At 44.6% G+C, this 24,373-nt stretch overlaps 1 protein-coding gene across 1 annotated transcript; it reads left to right on the forward strand.

Moving 5' to 3' along the window:
- The first annotated feature begins 11,865 nt into the window (after positions 1 to 11,865).
- HEBP2 (heme binding protein 2) lies at positions 11,866 to 18,946 on the forward strand. Its single transcript, XM_040238767.1, has 4 exons — positions 11,866 to 12,419; positions 12,982 to 13,117; positions 14,030 to 14,210; positions 18,392 to 18,946. Exons 1-4 carry the CDS (start codon positions 12,318 to 12,320, stop codon positions 18,588 to 18,590), a joined length of 618 nt encoding a protein of 205 aa, XP_040094701.1. The 5' UTR covers positions 11,866 to 12,317; the 3' UTR covers positions 18,591 to 18,946.
- Positions 18,947 to 24,373: the final 5,427 nt, after the last annotated feature.

Genomic DNA, 24,373 nt, shown 5'->3' on the forward strand with positions numbered 1-24,373 from the left:
GATGCACAATAAGAGTTAATCATGGTGATCTCAATTCTATTGCCAGGGACTGATTTGGTCTTTGGGGCTGATGGGGGAGATGTACACAGGAAGAGAGGCTTGCTCTAAAAAAGACTGCCTCACATTAAAAATAGATGCATGGAAGGAAACACTCTTCCCCTCTGTTGGATGTTACATGTCTGTATTCGGTACCTAGGGCTGTTCCTTGCAACTAGGAGCAAGACATTGGCCAGGACTAGTATTGAGGATAGTAGAGTAGAAAGATGGACAATACCTGGGTTGATGATTATCATGCTGCCTAATAACCCTGCAAATGTCTGTATTCATGAGAGAATACCTTTCCCACCACTAACCACTTAAGCCACACTTGGTATCTGTAGACAAAAGCCTCCCAAATACCGCAATTTCAAAGGCCAATATGGAAATGCATTGTCATGTTTAAAAATATTCTGATAGGGTTTCCCTGGAGGCTCAGTGGTAGAGAATCAGCCTGCCAATGCAGGAGACACAGATTCAATCCCCCGTCTGGGAAGATCTCTCATGCTGCAGAACAACTGAGGCTGAGTGCCACAACTACTGAGCCCACATGCTGCAAGTACTGAAGCCGGAGTAACTCAGCAGCAGTGCCCCACCACAGCGGGAATCCCACGCATCGCAGCAGGAGAGCAGCCCCCACTCGCCGCAAGCGGAGAAGAGCCGAGACCCAGCACAGCCCCAAATAAGCAAACAATAAATGTGTTTTGGTAGACTTACATAAAATAAGTAGTCAATGCTAGGACTCATTGAAGACTTTATCAGTGATGTAGTTAAGGAAACATTTTCTTTTGTGGAACCAAATCAAGCTGTAAGAAAATAAACTACAGCTCCCAGGTCGAATTCCACTTGCAACCTGTTATGGTACATCCTGTGAGACAGATGGATTTTTACATTTTTCAACAGTTCAAAAAAAAAAAGGATATTTCATGACACATGAAAGCTATATGAATTAAAATTTTAGTGGCTAGAAATAAAATTACTGGAACCCAGCCATTCCCACTTGCCTAAGGCTCTTCCTACATCGAGTCGAGCAGTTATAGTGGAGTCTATTTGATCTTCAAAGCCCCAAATACTGCCCAGTTCTGTAAAGGTTTGCTGACACTTGCTACACACCAGTGGACTTCAAACCTAGTACATGGTAGAATTACTCGAGGAACTTTTAGAAATACTGATATCAGGACCCATATAGAGCAATTAAACAGAAATAGAGCCAGAGATTCTAATACAAAGCCAAGTCATTTTCTAGGTAATGTGAGTGGATATAAAATACAGGTGAGCTTCTACCCAGGTGTAAGGTGCCACCATGTTTAGAGAAAATAAGTCTGTAAATCTAGCTTTGAGCCATCGTTTATAACCCAGCATTCTCTGTAAACACTTCCCTGAAGCCATCAGCGTAATGTGCATCTGCTACCAATTCAACTCACAAAGCAGGATTCGCAAGCAGAATATTAGAAACCATCATGTAAATAGGGAATCCTTTTTTAAATGTTGACACAACTGGCATACATGGGAGCACTCCAAGCCAGAGAGTGGAACTGATCAAAATCCAGGGATGAAAGAACTAGACTTTAACAGCTAAAAAGTATTTGGAGAAGCAATAACTGTAGCCAGAAAAGATTAAGAATGGGAGGGAGGCAACTTCCCTGGCAGTTCAGTGGTTAAGATTCCACGATTCCAATGCAAGGGGCCTGGGTTCTCTCCCTGGTCAGGGAACTAGATCCCACATACCACAGCTAAAAACCTTCAAGGCCGCACTAAGACCCTGCATGGCCAAATAACTTGTTGTTGTTGTTTTTTATAATAGTAACAGTGACCAGAATGTAGACATTTTCACTAAATTCTACACTGGATCAGAAAATATCACTAAGGCATCATTTTCTACAAAGGAAAAGGAGTCCAGTTTCTGGTCTGGCATGAAAGGAGCTTGAAAGTCATTTCTCCATCATAACAACAACAAAAAGCCCAAGAAACTGAAAAATCAACAGCACCCCTTAAATTCAGTGAACTGTGGTCACAGGGCGAACCAATGGTCCCAAACTCGAGAGAGACGGATACAGAAAATCACAACTTACCTTGAGCAGAAACCCGCACATAGAAACCTCAGGAAACTGGGCCAGCGCTGAGGAAAAGTGAACTGAAATTGAAGTAATGCCAGAGGCTCAGACTAGGCAAATCTGAGAACTGAACACTCCGGAGGGGCCCACACTCTGTGAATGTTGCCTCTAGAAGCCCTACCAGATTCTCACAGATTCTCTCAGAAAAAAAAGCTTATTGTGCTTCCAGCAGAAGGAGAAGAGGAACCATCCTGAAACCCACTGGCACGTTCTGTTTTTGTAACAAAGTCTGCCCTCAGGAGAACTACTTCTCCAGGGCCTAACCTACTTGGGTTTTATCAGAACGTAACTCACCTGGGAGGGGGCGGGGAATTTGCAGTCCCAGCTGATCCTAGTCTTACACTGCAGAGTGGGTAAACACCCAACTAGCTTGTTCTAATAAAGGGGAGAAAACAAAAAACAACAGAGAAGCACTTTTGAAGTTCACAGCCCAGTGGCACAGGCTCACTAAAAGACTGAGACCTAATCATAAAACTATAAAACATTTTCCCTTCCCCCATACCTAACCACTGACCACCACGTAATTAAAGGCCTATTTACTGCAGTTCTTTTTGCCTAGGACATCGAGTTTACCCTTCAAGAAAGAATTGTAAGGATACTAAAAGGCACAAAACACAATTTGAATTAACAGAGCAAGCATCAGAAAGAGATCCAGAGATGGCAGGAATGTTGTTGGAATTATCAGACCAGGAATGTAAAATAAATATGATTAATATGCAAGGAGCTCTGAAAATATAGACAACAAGAACAGAAGGGCAATTTCTGCAGAGAGACAGAAATTCTATGAAAGAACCAAAAAGAGATGCTAGAAACCAAAAACAGTCATAGAAATGAGGAATGCTTTTGATGAGCTTATCAGTAGACTGGACACAGTTGAGGAAGGAATCTAAGTTTAAGGAAATGTTAATAGAAAATTTCAAAAAGGAAAAGCAAAGAGAAACAAAAAACCGGAAAAAAAAAAAAAAAAAAGCAAACCAATATACAAGAGTTGTGAGACAACTATAAAAGGTGTTGGTGTGTGCCTGCTCAGTCATGTCCAACTCTTTGCAACCCCATGGACTGTAGCCTGCCAGGCTCCTCTGTTCATGGGATTTTCCAGGCAAGAATACTGGAGTGGGTTGCCATTTCCTACTCCATAAAAGACCCTGATGCTGGGAAAGATTGAAGGCGGGAGGAAAAGGGGACGACAGAGGATGAGATGGTTGGATGGCATCACCGACTTGATGGACATGAGTTTGAGTAAGCTCCAGGAGTGCGTGATCGACAGGGAGGCCTGGTGTGCTGCAGTTCATGGGGTCACAAAGAGTCGGACATGACTGAGTGACTGAACTGAACTGAAAAGGTGTTACATAGGTATAATGGGAATACCACAAAGCGAAAAGAAGTATTAGAAGCAACAATGACAACAAATTTCCTTAAATTAATGTCAAATCACAGATCCCGGAAACTCAGAGAGCATCAAACAGGAAAACAAACAAAAAATACCCCAACACCTGGGCATTTCAAATTCAAACCACAGAAAACCAAAAATAAAGGAAAAACCTTGAAAGAAGTCAGATGGGGTGAGAGGGAAAGTTTTACATATAGAAGAGGAAAGATGAGACCAACAACTTCATCTCAGAAACCATGTGATCCCAAAGACCAAATCAGTCCCTGGTGAAGGAATTGAGATCACTGTACTCTGATATTAGAAAAAGGCATCATAAGTCCCACCATGTTCTCAGTGCAATGCAGGACTTTGCCATACAAAGTTAAAATAAAGCTTCTCCTTCTCCAATTCCTCCCCCCATATTCAGACAATAAACATAGTTGGATGTTTTGAAAGACCAGCATTAGCATTCATCCTCTCTATCTGGATTCTGAACAAGGCGAGGCAAAAGTTACAGATTCTCACTTTAAGCATTGAATCTTCTTGGTTCTAAATTATTCATTATTTAATCCTTTATCACACTAGTAAGCACTGCCTCAGAGAGTTGTTAATAAAAAGATCCAATGTTAAAACACACATCCACCATAAGGGCAGAGTAAGTATTAGTACCTTTCTATATTTATCTTCCCGTATACGACATCAGACATTCTCACTCTCTTGTAGGGAGACTAGGATATCAGAACCTACTCAGCCGTCAGCCTTACCAGGCTAAATGCCCAGAGCTCACATCATTTTTAGGGGCCCATGAAAATATTTTAATTTCTTTTAAAACCAGAATTTAAAAAGTTAATTGGGGGGGCATCAAAAATTATATTCATCTTTATAACAACAGAGACATAAAATACAAATGTTTGTATTTTTCTACAGAGGAAGGGACCCACCAAAGCAAAAGTGCTTTAGGCCCATCACAGTTATAATGCAGCCCTGGGAGGAAGGCTGTCCCAGATCAAAGGAAGCCAACTTTAGGCAAGGAAACCAGAGAAATCTGAAATTTTTTCAGGGGAAATACCTGTGTTCTCTCTCTCTTCCCTATACACACCCAGTGGTTCTAGCTACACTTTCCCTCCCTCTCTCCTCCTCCTGTTCTATTAGTCTCATCAAAGCAGTAAATAGTCAAGTGATCTCATTAAGTCTTCTCCTTAGGCAGAATGTATAAGGACATGCGTGCTGAATGAGCAGAGGATCAGGTAAGTTCAAAGAACCAATTTCAGTTCTTAACGAACTGATCCAGAGTTTTTACTCACAAAAGACTATACTAATAACTACTATTTATCAGGATATGACATGCAAAACACTGGGCCGAGACATGACCAGGCATTACTTCTTGGAATTCTCAATAGCATACGAGGTGAATCCCATCCATTTGTACAAATGAGGAAACAGATTCAAGAAGGCTGAATCATATGCCCAATATCACACAGCCAGAAAGTAGGAGAGTTGCGATGGAAAGCCAGTCTCTTAAACCTTGCAGCAGGCATCCTCTTCTGACTTGATGGAAGGTGAAAGTGTTAGTCATTCAGTCGTGTCAGACTCTTTGCAATTCCATGGACTATAGCCCATCAGGCTCCTCTGTCCATAGAATTCTCCAGGCAAGAATACTGGAGTGGGTAGCCATTCCCTTTTCCAGACGATCTTCCCAACCTGGGGATCGAACCTTGGTCTCCTGCACTGCAGGCAGATTCTTTACCATCTGAGCCATCAAGGTATAGAATTTGTGATAACGGCAGGATTGAAACCACTGTAGCCCCAGAAACTGATGCCAAACTCCAATTCACTGGTATTAAAAATATATTTCAATGCTTATATTCTCACAAGTAGAATGAACCATGTACTGACCATATAGAGAGACTTTGATTATCTTGTACTTCAAGTGCAGGTCCAAAAGAATTCCAGCTGTGAAAGCAACATTAATGGAGTCCAAGCTGTCACTGCTGCTGCTGCTGCTGCTAAGTTGCTTCAGTCGTGCCTGACTCTGTGCGACCCCATAGACGGCAGCCCAACAGGCTCCCCCGTCCCTGGGATTCTCCAGGCAAGAACACTAGGGTGGGTTGCCATTTCCTTCTCCAATGCAGGAAAGTGAAAAGTGAAAGTGAAGTCGCTCAGTTGTGCCTGACTCATAGCGACCCCATGGACCGCAGCCCAACAGGCTCCTCCGTCCATGGGATTTTCCAGGCAAGAGTACTGGAGTGGGGTGCCATTGCCTTCTTCGGTGAGCTACCTAGTTGTGATATATTTGGTTTCTACTTTTACTTCACATCATGAACCTGTTAACATCAGTGTGGATATCCCTCTCTGTTTTTAAAAACACTCACTGCAGGCTCAGAAGTTATATCAGTCTCATGTTGATGAGAATTGATGTTTTAATTTTTAAAGACATTCCCAGCTTTAGACCTTAGCTTTCTTATCCTCAGCCCCACATTCAATAAATGTCTCTTCATTTTCTGTGGTCCATGAGAAAGGTGGTTCACAGGTGCTTCTAAAGACACTCAATCACGATCAGTGTCTGATAAATTCGGATTGGCATTCATTCAACATTTATCAAGCAATTATGTGTCAGGCACCAAGTGTAAATGGGGCTTCATGGGTTGCTTTGTGTCTAAATAATGGATGACTATTAAAATTCTTACCCAAACTAAAGGAGAAACCAAGCAAAAGAAAAGAGTACATTTTCCATTAGAATACCAAGTTGCTATCCATTTTATAGTTATATTTGAGATTGTAGTAACTGTAAAAAAGACCAACTGTTTAATTATATTGTGAGCACAAGAATGGCCTCCGAGTAAACAATGACTTGAATGTAAAATTAAAAAGGCTGAGCACCGAAGAATTGATGTTTTCTAATTGTGGTGCTGGATGAGACTATTAAGAGTCACTTGGACAGCAAGATCAAACCAGTCAATCCTAAAGGAAATCAACCCTGAGTATTCATTGGAAGGACTGATGCTGAGGCTGAAGCTCCAATACTTTGGCCACCTGATGTGAAGAACTGACTCATTTGAAAAGGCCTTGATGCTGGGAAAGACTGAGGGCAGGAGAAGAGGGGAACAGAAGATGATATGGTTGGACAGCATCACTGACTCAATGGACATGAATCTGAACAAACTCCAGGAGATAGTGAAGGACGGAAGCCTAGAGTGCTGCAGTCCATGGGGTCGCAGACAGCTGGGCTTGACTTAGTGAATGAACAACAACAGCGACAAAGGACAACATCTGATACATTTCTAAACCCCACCAACACCTGCTGCTGCTGCTAAGTCGCTTCAGTCGTGTCCAACTTTGTGCGACCCCATAGACGGCAGCCCACCAGGCTCCCCGTCCCTGGGATTCTCCAGGCAAGAACTACAGCACTATTCATAGACGACATATATAATTACTCTTTTAGCTATTATTCCTGAAATAAACCACCTCAAACAGAATGGCATTTTTAAAAGTATCCTTTTTTTGTTTTTATGCTCACAGATTCTGTAGGTACTGCCTGTATCTGCTCTGTGACCTCTGGGGCCTCAGCATGGAAGCAGGGAAGCTGTGTGGAGGATAAGGAGCTGGCGGTGTCAGGACCCTTGGTCACTCACGTGTGGTAGTTGTCGCCGGCTGTCAGTCAGGGCCTCAGCTAGGAACCTACACGTAGCTTTCCATGGAACTGCCTGGGCTCCCCTTCAGCAGGGTTGTTGGATTTCTAAGAGCTGGTAGCCCTAGAACTCGGTGGAAGTGTTTAACGACCAGGCCTCAGAAGTCACACAGTCTGCCCAGTTTCAAGGGAAAGGAGCGGAGGCCTTATTTTCTCATGGCAGGTGCAACAAAGTCACGTTACAGGAACAGCATGTTGGATGAGAGACAATGTGGCAACTGTCTCTGGGTAATAAAGTCTGCTTCAAGGATGGAATAATCGATGACCAAACGACATCAGCAATTGGCGTTAGTACTTCTCTCATATATTTGAAATCTCCCCTGACAACACGGTGGGATTGCCCTTTCACACCCTCCCAAAGTCAGCTAAGGCCTGATGCTGCGCTTTGGTCCATGAAATAAAGATGGAAGTGACTCATATAACAGTGCGGGAAGCACTTACCGTCACTCCTCATGATCCCTAGATTCCATACTTGCAAATTCCCCTACTTGCTGATGTATCTTTGTAACCCTCGCATCAATACATCACTTTCTGGCTCATGGGTGGACGTGTATATGTGTAGAGTGGTGGAAAAACCAAGCCGCCAGAGACACATTCCCAGATAAAGTCGAACAAGGCTAAGCTCTGTTTTCTACTTACAGGTCTCAGATATTGTCCTTCTCACAGTTTATTTAGTGGCACATTTTCCACATTTTTGTGCTTTTTGCTGGTGATTTTGCTCTTTTAAATGCCCTCCCAGGCATAGTGCTGAGGTGCTGTCTAGTGCTCCTAAGAGAAAAGAAGGATGGGATGTGCCTTTTGGAGAAGATATATAAACTTCAAGAACGCATAAGTTACAGTGCTGTTTTTTGTGAGTTCAATGTTAATAAATTAACAGCATATATTAGGGACTTCCCTGGCAGTCCTCTGGTTAAGACTCCATACTCCCAATGCAGGGGCACGGGTTCAAGGCCTGGTTGGGAAACTAAGACCCCACATGCTGCACAGTGTGGCAAAATAGATTATAAAAGCAGAGTTTGTCAGAATGGAGTTTTAAAAGCATATACTAAATGAGTTATCTTTATACAATAACACACATAAAATAAGGCTACATATTGATGAAAATGTAACCAGAGGTTCACAGGAACCTAAGTCAGTATTTCCTCTAGTACCAATGGTTCAGTATTCACCAGCTCAATGTCCATGGTGATGGTATAGAACATACATAGCTGCCATGAGTAATGAGAGATGGCTCAAATTCCTGCTGCAGGATTCTCCTGTGCTTGCTCCCCTGCTGGGATGAACTTGGAGACCCTGGTGATATAAAGGTGCCACAGTGCACCATCACAAGTGCCATAAATCTTAAATAAAACATCTTCACAATGTCATGTAAACACCAGTTAAACATGAGCTAATAAAAAGAAACATTTTACTTTAATTAATCAACAAGAAAACTAGCTAGATAATTTGACATGTTAGTATAAAACCTGAGTCTTCTGAATTTCATTGTTCATTCTAACTGAAATTAGTTAAAAATAAATCCCTTTCTTTCCTTCCTTCTGTTCTTTTACATGACTAATTATCAACTTGTAAATATAGATAATTCAACTTAGTCACCTGTTATCTTAATTAATTGTATATTTCATACCCTATAAAATGAATGTCTCCAAATGTAGCCTCCGTTTTTATACAAATGAAATACTCTTCCCCTCAAAAAGCATTGATAACTGTAAGGTATGCTGCAGGTGAAAAAGAACAAATTTCTTAAGCAACACTGTAAATTACTTTCTTTTACTCTTAAAAAAATATTTCTGTAAAGTAAAATTGTATTCTCAACTTTGCAAATTTACCTATGCAATGGATCATATCTGTTACATGAGTTAACATAAACAGGCTATTTAAAAATAAGTCAAAATTCATTATTTAGCCTTCACTAAATAATTCAAACACATCTCAGCAATAATAATAGATTTGCTATAAACCCTAGAAAGTGTCATATATCCTCAGACCACTGCATACCAGTTTGAGCAGGAAAGGGGAAGGAAACAAAAAGACATCAATTGCTTTAAAAGCACTAGGCCCACAGAACATGCTATTATCCAGCAACAGAAAGGAATGGAGTACTGATAGACGCTACAACATGGATGACTCTTGGAAGCATAACGCTAAGTGAAAGAAGCCAGTCACCAAAGATCACATATTACATACAATTCCATTTATATGAAATGTCCAGAATTGGCAAATCCATACAGGCAGAAAGTAAAGAGTCAGACATGACTGAGCGACTAACAATGTGCTCTAGACACTATTGAGACAGAAAATAGATGACTGATTGCCAGGGACCGGGAGGCTGGGTGTGCTGCGTGCTCAGCTGCTTCAGTCATGTCCTACTCTTAGCAACCCCATGAACTGTAGCTCGCCAAGCTCCTCTGTCCATGGGATTCTCTAGGCAAAAATACTGGACTGGATTACCATGCCCTCCTCTAGGGGATCTTCCCAGTTCAGGAATCAAACCCAAGTCTCTTATGTCTCCTGCGTTGACAGGTGGATTCTTTAACGATCTGAGCCACCAGAGAAGATTAGGAGTAACTGCTAAATTATATAGGGCTTTTTTTCTGGAGTGAAGGAATGCTCTAGAATTAGTGCTGATGCTTGTATAATACAATGAATATACTGAAAAACAATGAACTGTATTTATTAAAATGGTGACTTTTATACCCATGGCTGATTCATGTCAATGTATGGCAAAAACAACTACAATATTGTAAAGTAATTGGCCTCCAATTAAAATAAATAAATTCAAAAGATAAATAAATAAAATGGTGACTTTTATGTTATGTGAACTATTTATCAAAACAAAAAAATTTTAAGGCAGATCCACTGCTGTTGCTGCTGCTGCTGCTGCTGCTAAGTCGCTCCAGTCGTGTCCGACTCTGTGCGACCCCAGAGACGGCAGCCCACCAGGCTCCTCTGTTCCTGGGATTCTCCAGGCAAGAACACTGGAGTGGGTTGCCATTTCCTTCTCCAATGCATGAAAGTGAAAAGTGAAAGGGAAGTTGCTCAGTCGTGCCCCACTCTTCGCAACCCCATGGACTGCAGCCTACCAGGCTCCTCCGTCCATGGGATTTTCCAGGCAAGAGTACTAGAATGGCTATAATTTAAAAAGTCAGATAATAAGTGTTGGGTAAGGATATGTAGAAACAGAAAGCTCATACCCCACACCAGTGTGGAAGTGTGGAGTTCTAACCAATGGACCGCTAGGGAATTCTGTGGTACAGTCACTTTAAAACACCGTCTGCCAGTTCCTCAAAAAAGTAAATATAGAGTTACCGTTTGACCCAGCAATTCCATTCCTAGCTTTTGCCCAAGAGAAATGAAAGCATGCCCAACAGAAACATGTATACAAACAGTATTACTACAAACATGTATACACAACAGTATTACTACTCAAGCCAAAAGTTTGAAGCAATTCAAATGATCATCGACTGATGAATGAGTAAACAAAACGCTTATCGAACTGAATATTTCTCAGCCATTAAAAGGACTGAAGTGCTGATACATGCTACAGTGTGGATGAACCTTGAAAATATTTTGTTACATGAAACAGCTAGTCAGAAAGGTCCACATTCTATATGCTATGTCTGTGTCCTCCTAAACATTTGTATGTTGAAACCCTGATGCCCAATATGATGGGTTAAGAGGTGGGGGCTTTGGGCAGTGATGAGGTCATGAAGAAAGATCCCCACATGAGTGGGATTAGCTCCCTTATAAAAGAGACCAGAAAAAAACTCCTTCCGCCATGTAAGGGTACAATAAGTAGTCTGCCACGAGGAAGAGAACTGTCATCTGACCTTGCTGGACTTGGACTTCCGGCCTCCAGAACTGTGAGAAACACATTTCTGCTGGTTAGAAGTTACCTAGTCTGTGATATTTTGTTATAGCAGCCAGATGTATTAAGACACTGTATGATCCCATTTATAGGAAAGGTCCAGAATAGAAACAAAGAGCAGATGAGCGGTTGCCTAGGACTGGGTGGTGGAGATTTAAGAATGATGATTAATGGGGTTTCAGTGGGGCTTCTTTTGGGGGTGGAAGATGAAGACGATGTTCTAAAATTCACTGTGGTGACGGTTGAATACACACTAAATACCATTGACTGTTATGTCTTAAGTAGGTGAATTATATGGTAAGTGAATTTTTTCTCAATAATTCTCTAAGGAAAAAAAAGACTAAATCTAACCCAAAACTTCTAAAATCACTAGGGCCTGGCCACTGCCCCCTCTTTCTCTTCCCCACCACACTTTCCCAGCCTGTTACGTCTGATGGGGTGACTTAAGGGTTTGGGGGCCATTTGGTGGGGAGAGGACAAGAAACCAGTCCAGTTCAAGATTTTCTCCGGTTGTGACTGTGGCCTCACCCACTTCCTGCCCCTGACTGCCGTTTGGACCCTAAGCTCCCGTCTAGGTGTAGTGGGGCGGCCCGCTTGCCTCTGTCCCGGGATCCAACCCGGGCACGGAGCATTGGGCCCACAGGGGTGCGGACAGGGGCGGCCAAGGTCAGAGGCGGGAGGAGCATCGCCTCACCCCGCCCCCCCCCCCGGCGGGGGGGGGGGGGGGGCCGGGGGGGGGGGGGGGGGCGCCCCCCCCCCCCCCCCCCCCCCCCCCCGCCTTCCATGAGGCACACACGAGGGCGAGCCGTGCTCACGTCCCTCGGCAGAGTAGACCCGTCAGCAGAACCTGCTCCCCGCGCAGGTGGGGCCGCGGGAGAGGTTCCCGGGCCGGTTACACCAGAAACCCCGCGGGCCAGCTGCTCTGCCCTCCTCCGCGCCCGGCTCCCATGGTGGACGCCTCTGCGCGCCTGTTAACTAAGATACAAGGGCGAGGGCGAAGGAGACTCCCAAGGAAAGCCCGGCCAAGCCACCCTGCCATCCTGTCTCCCGGGGGACCCGCAGGAGAAGCGGCCGGCCGGAGCTGCCCGCGGACTCGGGGCTCCCGCACTGCGCCGAGGTGACCAGGCGTCTGCGGGGCGGGGACTCGGGGGCACGCAGGCGGGGCGGTCCCGAGCGGCCCGGGTGCGGCTCCCTTCTTGGCGCAGCTCGCCGGGCTCTTTCCCCGGAGCATCGGCGCCGCCCATGGCCGAGGTGCTGGAGGCCGATCCCGGGGCAGCCGAGGGCTCGGAGGCCCCCGCGGTGGAGACGCCGGGCTGGGAGGTCCCGGAGGATGCTGGCCCCCAGGTAGGCGCCGCCCGCAGGCTGGGAGGGTGCGGGCCGTGGGGGTGGGGAGCGCGGAGGTGTCCCCGAGCTGATCTGCAATGAGGCCGGAGGGTCGGTCTCATAGTTAGTTCAGTCGCTCAGTCGTGTCTCATAGGTTTAACTAAAAAATACATTTAAAAATTTGGGCTGAGTCCTAACCCCATTCCTGCACAAATAGGAAAAGGGGATCGGGAGCCGTCGTTACTCTCGATGCCACTTCTCCATTTTGTTTCTTTGCGGCTAAAAAAAAGAATATTGATCATTTTCCCAAACTCTTGATGGGACCCTCCGGGCAAAGGGGCGGAACAGTTGCTTGCTTTTAACCTGAATTGAGAGGCAGCCAGCGTCTCTAATCTAAATATGGGAGCAGCGAGGGAGGGGCCCTGTCGGCGCTGAGAAGTCAGAACCTCGGGCCAGACCCAAGGGCAGCGTCCCTCCCCGGGACAGGCCGTCCCAGTTGACCAGAGATCAAGGTATCTGTACTGCTGCGTCTCACGTTCTGCCTTAGAATTGTCTCCTTCAAGTTTTCCCTGTTCCATCTTAGCCCGGAAGTTATGAGATCCGACACTACGGGCCTGCCAAGTGGGTCAGCACTGCGGTTGAGTCTATGGACTGGGATTCAGCCATGCAGACTGGCTTTACAAGGCTGAACAGCTACATTCAAGGCAAAAACGAGAAAGGTGAAGGCGGTTTACCTCTAATGACTGTATTGTGGTTGAGTGGCCTGGCTTATTAGGTTTTCACTTATTAAAGAAATATATTTTTAGAATAGCAAAATAACCACATGATCAAAGACAGTGTCCGAAGAGGAGGGAGGCCTATGCTCAGGATCCTTCCTGTCTTGAGGAGGGTACTTCTGGGCCCCTGTTCTCCTTTCTGTGACTCTGCTGAATGAACTGGGCCTCTGTGTACCTAGCCTTAAGGCCTTTTCATGGCTAATGCTTTGAGATAATTTGGTGACTGGTAAAACAGGAGATATTAGGAGGCAGGAAGGGTCCACAAACACAAGACCCAGAGTCTCAAGATCTGTCTTCTGGTTTGGCACTGATGCTGTTTAGATTTAGCAGGTAAAGCGACTGTCTACAATGCGAGAGACCTGAGTTCGAGCCCTGGGTTGGGAAGATCCCCCAGAGAAGGAAATGGCAATCCACTCCAGTACTACTGCCTGGAAAATCCCATGGACAGAGGAGCCTGGTAGGCTACAGTCTGTGGGGTCGCAAAGAGTCGGACTCGACTGAGTGACTTCACTTGTGAATCGCTTAGCCAATGAGACCTGAATTGTATAAGTAAAGAATGAACTAGACCTTGTGATTTCTAATTTTCCCTTCTATCCCTAAAACTATGGACTAATGAAAAATATTGATAGTACAAAAACAATTATAATGTTAATAGTACAGAACGTGTTTAATGTGCACAGCCGCTAATTGTAATTTTGCCCTTATTTTTTAAAAGATGAAAATTATCTTAAAGGTAAATATTTATGTCAAGAAACTCAGGTCAAAAAATAATTACCTTTTAAAATGTAGTCATAAATACACTAAATCTGCTTTCATGGTCTCTTTTGCATCTAAATATATATTTTTGTGGCACAGAGATGAAAATAAAGATGACAGCTCCAGTGATGAGCTATGTGGAGCCCGGCTCAAGTCCTTTTAGCGAGTCTACCATTACCATTTCCCTGTATATCCCCTCTGAACAGCAATCTGATCCGCCCAGGCCTGCAGAGTCCAATGTCTTCATTGAAGACAGAGCCGAGATGATGGTGTTTGTACGGTAAGTGGTAGATAGCATTCATAGCGCTGCTGACTGCTGGTTTCACTTGTGGGCACTCATAGTTTAGCGCCTGTGTAGTTTAGCTCCTGTGCTTTTCACCCTTCCATGAAAACAGGCCTAATGCATTTTGTGGTGTTTTTCTAGTGACTTGTTTCATATGTTCCTAAGGGTCTGTGACATGAAAAAATGAATTCATTTGAAGAGACGTCTCATGCATCTCTCCCACATATAAGAAGCAACACAAATTACACTCCCACCCCACCCCTCAAATGCATTAGACTGCCTTTACCTGCCATCGAGTTAAATCTGGAGAAAAACGCTTTAAAACAGTGCATGGTACCCCTCCTCACAAATCTAGGTTCTGATAACCTCAAACTCTTCCTTGTTCCTCCAGCCTAAAGGATGGTAGCTGCTTCCTACAGTTACTGCCTCTATTGGTTTACCAGTTCCTTTTCAGTTTTTCAGATCTTTAATACCTTTCCACTCATTCCTTGTATTAAATTCTCTCTGTTGGTATTTTTAAAGAGCCCCACAAAGTACATAATAGTCTTGTATTAGAGTCCCTTTGTTATTCCCTTTCTCACCCTCTTATATGCCCTGGTGACTCAGACAGTAAAGAATCTGCCTACAATTCGGAGACCCAGGTTCCATCCCTGGGTTGGAAAGATCTCCTGGAGGAAGACATGGCTAGCCACTCTAGTATTCTTGCCTAGAGAATTCCATGGACAGAGGAGCCTGTGGGCTACCGTCCATGGGGTCAAAAAGTAGAAAGCATGAGTGACTAACACCTTTACTTTTACCCTCCCTTGTTAAAAGACTGTCTCTCTGTCTCTGTTTCCTCAAGTCCCATGTACCCGTCAGACCAGCACAGCCTGGAACAGCCTCACCTGCTCCTTGGGCTCCCGTCAGCCTCCGCAGCACACTTGAACTTGTCACTCATGGGCAGTGCTTTCCCACGTGTCTCCTGCAGCATCCTTGTGCTGATCTGTCTGGCCCCATGATCCTTGTCCATCCTGTAACTCGGAATGTCACCCTCTTGTCTTTCCTGTCCTTCTGGTTCTCTCCCTCCAGCAGCACCTCATCCACTCCCCACCCAGGGGCCACTGTTGATGGCCCTTACTGACCCTCATGTCATAGTAGACGTGCTCTGGGCAATCTGTTCACACTGCTTCAACTATCTGTGGCCCGTGACTCAAATTTAGTGTACCCAGCCCTGATTTTCCTACTAGTTGGGCATCTCCGTGTCGGGGTGGAAGATTAAGCTCAACAACTCTGAAACCCAGCTTTCCCCCAAGCCTTCTCTGACCTTCCAGTGCCTGTGTCAGTAAAGCATCTCACTGGTCTGACAGCCTCTTCAACAAGGACCACTGTGGCCATCAGCATGCTCCACCCTCATAATCAGTCTCCAAATCCAGACCATTTGCCTCAGAAACAGTCATGATTCCGTTCCCTTCACCCCTCTGTCACTCCCGCAGGCCCTCACCTTACAGGGACCTCAGCTGAGTCCTCTGAGCTACCCCAGTGCTCACACGTGCCTGACACTCACCAGATACTCCGACGTTTTTCAATCTCAGGTTTCCCTTCAAGAGCCTCCCAACTATTCTCTGCCCACCAGTCTCCTCCTCTCTCCCACCCTCCACTCTGGAACTCCGATCTTTCTTACAACAGCAACAAAACCCCAACCTGTTAACGGCGTTTAAAAATCTGTTGGTTTCCTCTTGCTTCAGCGTGACATTCAGACAGTTCACACTGTACACATCGCCTTCATAATGTGGCCCGACCTGTCTCCCTGACATCTGTGTTCCTCTCTCCTCCTGCCCTTCACTGAGCCAGCCAACTTCCTCCACATCTCTTTACCTTTGATTTTAGACGAGTTGCTGAGATTTTCCTTGCCAAAATCTCCTCATCTATGAAAAGTGTATAGTCAGAGTACCTACCTACCTCACAGAGTTATCATGAAGATCCGATGAGTTAATTCACATAAAATACTCAGAACACAAGCAGGATCTTACTACCAACTCTAGCTCCCTCCCTCTTCTCTGCTTGGAGAGCCTGCTTTCATCCTTTAGGACCTAGATCAATGGGCAGCATGTCCATGAGGCCTTCCTCAGTGTCTGCAGTCAGCCAGCCACTCTGTCCTATGATTGTAAAATCTAATGATCTATTTATAGATTGTAACATCATCAAGAATACAGCAACATGTTTCTCTGCCCGAATCTGATCGCTCCTGGTGAGGCAGGTGTTTGGGAGAGGCTCAATATTTGTCTGTGTCCTGAATAAAGCCATGGATAGATCACTGTAGAACAACATGTATTCAGAGGACAAAAGATGATCTCTAAGTAGGAGGTTCAAGATTTGATTTCAAGAAAGAAGTGAGATCTGAAACAGACTGCCTTTAGGCAGAACATATTATACTAAGAGTTGACTATTCCTTAAGGAAATAAATAATAAATTTGGCAGTGAGAATGTTTCCTAACACATGGTTCAGAATTACTATTATCAGTCAACATGATGAAGATTAAGGACAGTTTTGTCAATTGTCTTCAACATTTTATTTTATATACATGTGCATAGATTTCTATGCTTATTCAGTTAGGATTTAAAAGGTACTGCATGCCAGGAATGACTAGGTGCCTGGTAGACATTGTTGAATAAGACAGGTCTGGTTTGTACTCTTGAGACTTACATCTTATCTGAAGAACAGTAGGAATGCTTTTCCATTGGCATATTGATAATAAACTTTGTGCTAAAGAAGAATTAGAAATCCTATTAGAAATGTTTTTGTTTGTTTTCCTATTCTCAAACTTCAGATTCATCGTGTTTACATGTCAGCAACTCAGCTAAGTCAGTGTGCTGTCATGATTTAGTCTCAGGGTGTTTTTGTTTGTATACTTTAAAATCTATACTTAAACTTTTAATTTCCCACTTTTTATTAGAATCTTTTGACTGCCTTTTCGTCCCCATCCTCTTAGCAGCCTCCTCACTGGTCCCTTCTCTGCAATCTAGTTTCCATCTCTCTGCCTATATTCTTACCCAGATCTAATCAAGTTACTTTGCTGTTCAGTATCCTTTGGAATAATCTAAAAAGGCTTTAGGATGATACACAAAGTTCTTATTTCCATGTCTGACTCACCTTTCTGACTTCAATTTATGCCTATGAAAATGCTTTGTGTTTTTTGGACTTTTGTTCTCGTATCCTTCCCCTTTCTCTGCCCAGGAAAACCATCCTCCACTCTAGACCCAACTCAGAGATACACCTTTACCCTTGATCTGATCATATCCTCAGTGTTCCCAAGCACTTTGATTCTGTCTCTGATAAAACTCTACTCAGACTGTATGGAGAGAGTCGCCAAAATGTCCATCTCTTCCATTAGACTGAAAGTTCATAGGATCAAAACTATATCATGTTCATCTGTCGTACAGCACCTACCCTTTTCCAAGGAAAAAAAGAGGTAGTGTTTGACAGAAAATAGAGAGAGAAGGCAGTGGCACCCCATTCCAGTACTCTTGCCTGGAAAATCCCATGGACGGAGGAGCCTGGTGGGCTGCAGTCCATGGGGTCGCTAAGAGTCGGACACGACTGAGGGACTTCACTTTCACTTTTCACTTTCCTACACTGGAGAAGGAAATGGCAACCCACTCCAGTGTTCTTGCCTGGAGAATCCCAGGGACCTGGGAGCCTGGTGGGCTGCCATCTATGGGGTCGCACAGAGTCGGACACAACTGAAGCGACTTAGCAGCAGCAGCAGAAAGTCTGAAAGGGAGCCTACTGAGGGGGTTTTACTGTGGTCTGACCTGGAGCATCAGCATTATCAGGAGTTTATAAGAAATGCAGGCACTCAAGCCCCACCCCAGACACCCTGAACCAGCATTTTCCCAGCTGACTTGCATGCACATCCGAGTTTGAGAAGCACAGCATTAGAGCACAAGATGGTGAAAAGTCCAAGTCTGCCCAACAGATGAGACCCTGAGCCTCCTCTTGGGTCCCCTCAGGGTATGTGAGGTCACACTGAGCCTGGGGACCAGAGAAAGGGAACAGGTCAGTTCAGGTGCCTAGAGGGAGGAACTCTGAAACTGTGCTTCATCCAGATTTCCTTGTATCAGCCTCTGCTTTTTTTTCCTAAACTAACATTCACATCAGTATTAAAATCACTGATGGTCATTTACTTTCTCCTTTGTAGGTCTTTCAATGGATTCTCTAGTGGCCAAAAGAATCAAGAACAACTCTTGACATTAGCAAGCATTTTGAGGGAAGAAGGAAAAGTTTTCGACGAAAAGGTTTACTACACCGCAGGCTACAATAGCCCTTTCAAATTGCTTGATAGAAATAATGAAGTATGGTTGATCCAGAAAAATGAACCCTCCAAAGAAAGGGAATGAGAAAAGGAGAGAAAGGTCTACTGTCTGGGGCAAAACTTTTGTTTAACAGGGAAGCCCTTGTTTAACATAGACCTCATCATTACCTACAAGCAAAATGTATCTAGTATCTCTACCTGAGAGTACTACTGTGAACTGAGCTTATGTCCAGTGTGCCTTTTTAATGCTTGATGCCTTAGATACACAGATAATAGGGGACAGGATTCTATAAACATGTAAATCTGGCTTTATTTCTATGAGGCTCCAGGGAAATGGAATGTTCTCTCTTCATTGCTGTATCACAATCATGTTGCCTTATTTCTACTTGGATTTGCGTCATTACCCACTCCTGATATTATCAATAAAAATGGTAACATTTATCCTGTGTGGAACTACAAGGCTGTCAAGCCTGGAGAAGTGAAGTTCAGTTGGAAACAAAAATCAAATCATATTCTGCAGCTGCCACTGTTACTTTCTCTGTTGAACCTGCTCTCCTATTTGCCCACTGCCCCCACCATAGAAGACAAACTCACAGTACTCTTAGAAGTCTTGCTGATATTTTGTGATAAAAATATATTTGTGAAGTTAGGACTTCTGACTTAATGTTGATACTCAAGAAAGACATGCTTTTTCCAAACAAATGTATACAGACATAGAATTTTTAAATTCACTTGAGTTTTTAAAGTATTTTATGTGGTATTTCTGGAGGTCACATAAAAATGATTCAGTATTCAAAGAGTGGGTTGTTGCAAAATGAGGAAGTTTGAAAATTGGACCTAACTGTATTGGAATGTGCTTGTTCTGGAGAAGGTGTCACATTCAAATACCTGGTAGCCTGTCATGGGAAGCTTTACTGTGGGCTCCTAGGGGATGATGGTTGTAGGTGTGAAGGAGAAAAGCAGGTTGGAGCTCAGTAACATCCATTAAATGACACTACTTCCTGTTCCCATCTTTGTGTGTGTTCAAGCAGGGATCATGTGATCACTTGTATGGAAGATTTGGGTATCCAGTGGATGAAAGAATGGGGCTAGCTGATGCTCAAGGTGCCTTCAGCCCCAACACTATACAGTACCTCTCAGAATTAACCTCCCTAACCTGGATACACTAGACCAACATACCTACAGTGAATGGTTTCCATAGCTATTTACGGATCGCCTTTTAGGTATAGTCTTCTAAGCATTTCACTTGAATTCCCAGTCAACCCTCAGAACAACCCTGTGTGTCATCTCCATTTCACAGATGAGGACATAAGGGCAAAGGCCAATTCCAGCCCAGGCAATGGGACTCCTGGGTCCAGGCTGTTAACCACTGGGCCTACTGGCAGTCCATGTTTAAGAGTGCAGTTTTCTGAGGCCATCAGCAAGCTCAGACTGTGTGGACGGGTTCTTCCTGCATGTGTTTACATGCATAGTCAACATGATCATGACCTCAGAGAGGCCTTTTAGATTATAATTTTTGATAGAAAATAAGCTAGGTTTCCAGTTTCAAAATTACTATATGGATATACTTTTTAAAATCTTAGGCAATTATTTTCCAAAGGTATTTTGTTGCATTAATTGGTTTTGATTCTTTGCATTTTTGTGTTTGCCGAGAAGAAGTTAAATTTCTTTCTTAGCTCATTTACCAAAACTAACTGTGGGTCTAACCCTTCTAGCCTTCCTACTGATTAAATGTCCACAGTACTCGCCTCTACTGGTATGAGGTAAATACTTACGTATTTGCTGTGTAACCCTAAAAAATAGGCATCTCTTATGTAGTAAATTCCATTTTAGATGAGAAAAGCATATTTCTGATTTGCAAGATGTAGTTGTAATCTGAAACATGTCCCATAAAAAAGCAATTTTGTATTCTAAGTCCAAGGTATGCCATTTTCCCCTCCTCCTCTGTAAATCATAAATGAAAACATTTTTCAACCCTAAATTAATCCAGACCAGACAGGATTTCTCACAGCAGTGAATCAGTTATTTTAATTATGTGGCTGGCACTGACTACAAAATATCCCTCAGTATTTCAGTTGAGCTTTCTCTTCTCTTATGGATAGGAAATTCGTGTCTAGATTCCTTTCTGAGGCTAAACCTTCCACTCTTCCTGTTGGTCTAATTCATGCTCCATCAATGAGACCTTCCTCCATCTTCAGGCTCTCCCTTTTTCCTCATGCTCCAAACACTCTGCTCACCAATAGGCTCTGATTCTGCCTGATCTTCCCCACCCCCCCCAAAAAATAAAATCCTAGTTCCCCTAGACCCTTACTTGGGACAAAAATTTCCATCTCTCCCTTGCCTTATCTAGTTTCTCTGGAAAGAGTTGTCCAGAGGTTTCCTTGGAGCTCTAGGTTGGGAGGACATATTTCAGGAATCGTGACAGGGAGTTAGGGTGCTAGTGTTAAAGAACCCGCCTGCCAATGCAGGAGAAGTAAGAAATGCAGATTCAATCCCCGGGTTGGGAAGATCCCCTGGAGAAGGAAATGACAACCCACTCGAGTATTCTTGCCTGGAAAATCCCATGGAAAGAGGAGGCTGGTAGGCTACAGTTCATGGAGTCACAAAGAGTCAGACATGATTTAATGACCAAGCAGCAGCACGATAGGGAATTAAGATGGGCAACACCCCCCATCACTGTGTTTCCCACAGAAGCATTCACATTTGTATGTCAATTTTTCATAAGATACACTTCTAAGTCTGCAAATTCATTTAAACTGAGTTCGTTCATTCATTCTTTTCTAGTCATCCCTTAGCCCTCTAGAAATCTTTCTTTTCCTTCTAAATATTTCATGGAAATGTCATTTCTTTTCATCTTTCAGTAAGTGATTATGGAGTCCTTCCTGTGTCGCAGGCTCTGCACACTGTCCAGGGGTTTGGCTATAGTGGCAGGCAGAAATGTGCCCCCATCAGTGGGGTGAACCCATCAAATTCAACCACGTGTTCCACTCTTCTACTCAGTCCAGCTTCCAGTTGAGAATACAGCAGTGAGCAGGACAGGCAGGGCCCTGTCCTGGTGGAGTGTACGTTCCAGAGAATGAGAGAGTGCAGATACCAGTGGGGCCGTGGGATAGAGTGTGGCTGGGCAGGGTGCAGTGCCCGTCACGTGGGAGGTCAAATCAGGCCTCCCCAAGGAAGAGACATATGAGACCTGAATGGTGAGAAGGTGCCATTCAGATAGCCTGGGGGCAGAGAGAGCCTTTTGAGCAGAGGTGACACGTCAAAGGAAGAGGCCACCTTGGGTATCCAGAACAAAGCTGCACAAACTGCTTGCTGAGCAGGGAGCACTGTACTGGCAGGACACAGCCTCTTCAGACAAAGGGAACCGCTGACTTGTACAGGGTTTCCGTTAAGTGCAGAGTGCTAGGATTAGCAGACTTGCAGAATCACTTAGGAACCGACTGAGCTTTAGTTGTGGAGGTGTGGTTACCAGAGTGAGGCCACTGCTGATGAGCGTGTTTTAGGAGTCTGGTTCAGAGGCAAGATTACTGATGCAAAGTTGTCATCAATCACTTCTGGCACTTATTTGCAATTGTGGCCAAAGCACAGGCCTGTCTTTTCTGAGATTTGGAGTCCTGGCAGGCAAGCACAGGGAGGTGGACCACTTGGATCTACCTTCCCAGAAGGACCGTTGCCCAACTATGAGGGGTGTGATTAGCTGATGTCACCAGCCATTACTTTCTTCAGGATCCACTGCAGATAAAGACACACTACTCTCAGGGAGGTATCTTCCCTACAAAGGAGCCAGGCAGTGAAAGCTGACGGCACACTTTTTTCTGGCATCTTTCAGCCAATGACTGAGCAAGGTTGTGGTACAAGGACCTAGGCATTTCTGTCTGACTCAGGACCCTTGTATCAAGTCTTTGCTCCGGAGTTCCCTCGGGGGCTGTGAAAAGTGAAGTGAAACTGTTAGTTGCTCAGTCATGTCCAACTCCTTACAACCCCAAGGACTGTAGCCCACCAGGCTCTTCTGTCCATGGAATTCTCCAGGCAAGAATACTGAAGTGGTGGCAGTTCCCTTCTCCAGGGGATCTGGACTCAGGGATCAGAGTCTGTCAGATCTGTGCTGCAGTCTCCAGGTCTCTTCTTCCCTTCCCCTTTCATTGGTATGACATCACCATACATCTTTTGTATTCCCAACCCTGTCTCAGCATTGAATTGGCACAGCTGGTATCAGAGTGGTCCCAAGGTCATGGCAGTAAGACAGCACTTTGGGGACTGGGTCACAAACTGCCTGTCTGGTCCCATCCCTGTGGACAGGCCATACATACACAGCTCCTAGCACGAGGCTGCCTAGTTATTAAGTTTAGATGGAATGGCATACTGGTGGGAAGGAATGCAGTGACTGGTGAATGATTCAGGCGTTTTAAAAATTGGGGTTGGGGTGGATAATGAGTGTAAGGGCAGTGAACTTGAATGGTCATGACTGAGTTGGATTGTTGTCCCACAATGATCCAATGTCCCAGGTGGATCACAAAAGTTAATTAACCTTTAAAGCTATGCCTAAGGGCCAGAACCTCTTTGGTAACTTGTTAAACAGTCCTCATCTCATACTGAAGGCAAGTGCAGGATTGGATGGCAAAAGTAATAACTGCCAACAGATGTTCAACCAAGCCTGATGTGCTGTATCAAGGTCAGAATCAAACCTGGAGTGTGAAATAGGGGCATCTGGTGCATGCCGCCCACAGCTTTGACTCCCTGAAGTTTCTGAACATTCTGAGCCTGTAGAAGAGGCCCAACTTCCCTCCATTAAGAGCTAGAATTACCATCTCTCCCTCCTCTCACCCTAACACAAGGAAAGACAAGATACAGGTCTTCCCCACCCCCACCCCCCCATAAGGTGGCAGGCAGCCCTAGGAGCTGTCCCTACCCATCTCCCAGCTACCAGGCATTTACCCAAGGTTAAGTCCCAGCATAACCTGGCAGAAGCCAAGCTGGGCCTGATGAGGAGATGGACAATGTGCCAAAGTTGCCAGCATGTCCTGGAAAGGGCCAGGAGAATACCCTTGGGACCAGGCTTTAGCGGTGCTTGGTCAAAGATGCCAGGACACAAGACCGAAAAAGGGAAAGTTTGACTTGGGAATATTGCTCAGAATATAGCATTGAAGGCCATGAATAAAACTCCAGGGGACAGAGCAAACTCACTGCTTTAGGGCTGTGCCTAGTAGCCAGAAAAAAGTGATAGAAAGTTTGGAATGCCTGAACTGCTGGGAGAGGTAACAGAGAAGTCTCACAGAAGGGGCATGCTGGAATGTGCACAGCACATGTGGCAAGAAGGCCTGTCAGAGTTTTGTCTTAGTCTATTTGGGCTGTTCTAACAGATCATCATAGATTCCATGGTTCTGAAGGCTGAGGATTCCAAGATCAAGGTTCTGGCTGAATAAGTGCCTGGTGAGGCCCACTTCCAGGCTTGTAAATAGCCATCTTCCTCTCACCTTCTCACACGGTGGAGAGGGAGGGGGCTCCCTGGTCCCTTTCTCTTCTTGTAAGGACTCTAGTGCTACCTGGGGACTCCACTCTCATGACCTCACCTAAACCTAATCATCTCCCAAAGGCCCATCTCCAAATATTAATACCATCACTTTGGGAGCCAGGGCTTCAACATCTCAACTTGGGGGGGAAGACAATTCAGTCCACAGAAACTGCTTTCCATGGGAGGGTTCAGAGGACCCACCATTTACTAAGGCCAGTGGTCACCTTGGGGGCCAGGGCTTCCACATCTGAATTTGAGGGGGAGACAATTCAGTCCACAGAAACTGTGTTCCATGGGAAGGCTCAGAGGCGCCACCATTTTCCAAGGCCAGTGGGCATGCACTGGTACAAGAGGTG

This window comes from Oryx dammah, unplaced genomic scaffold, assembly GCF_014754425.2.
Source record: "Oryx dammah isolate SB20612 unplaced genomic scaffold, SCBI_Odam_1.1 HiC_scaffold_4, whole genome shotgun sequence".
NCBI classification, from domain to species: domain Eukaryota; kingdom Metazoa; phylum Chordata; class Mammalia; order Artiodactyla; family Bovidae; genus Oryx; species Oryx dammah.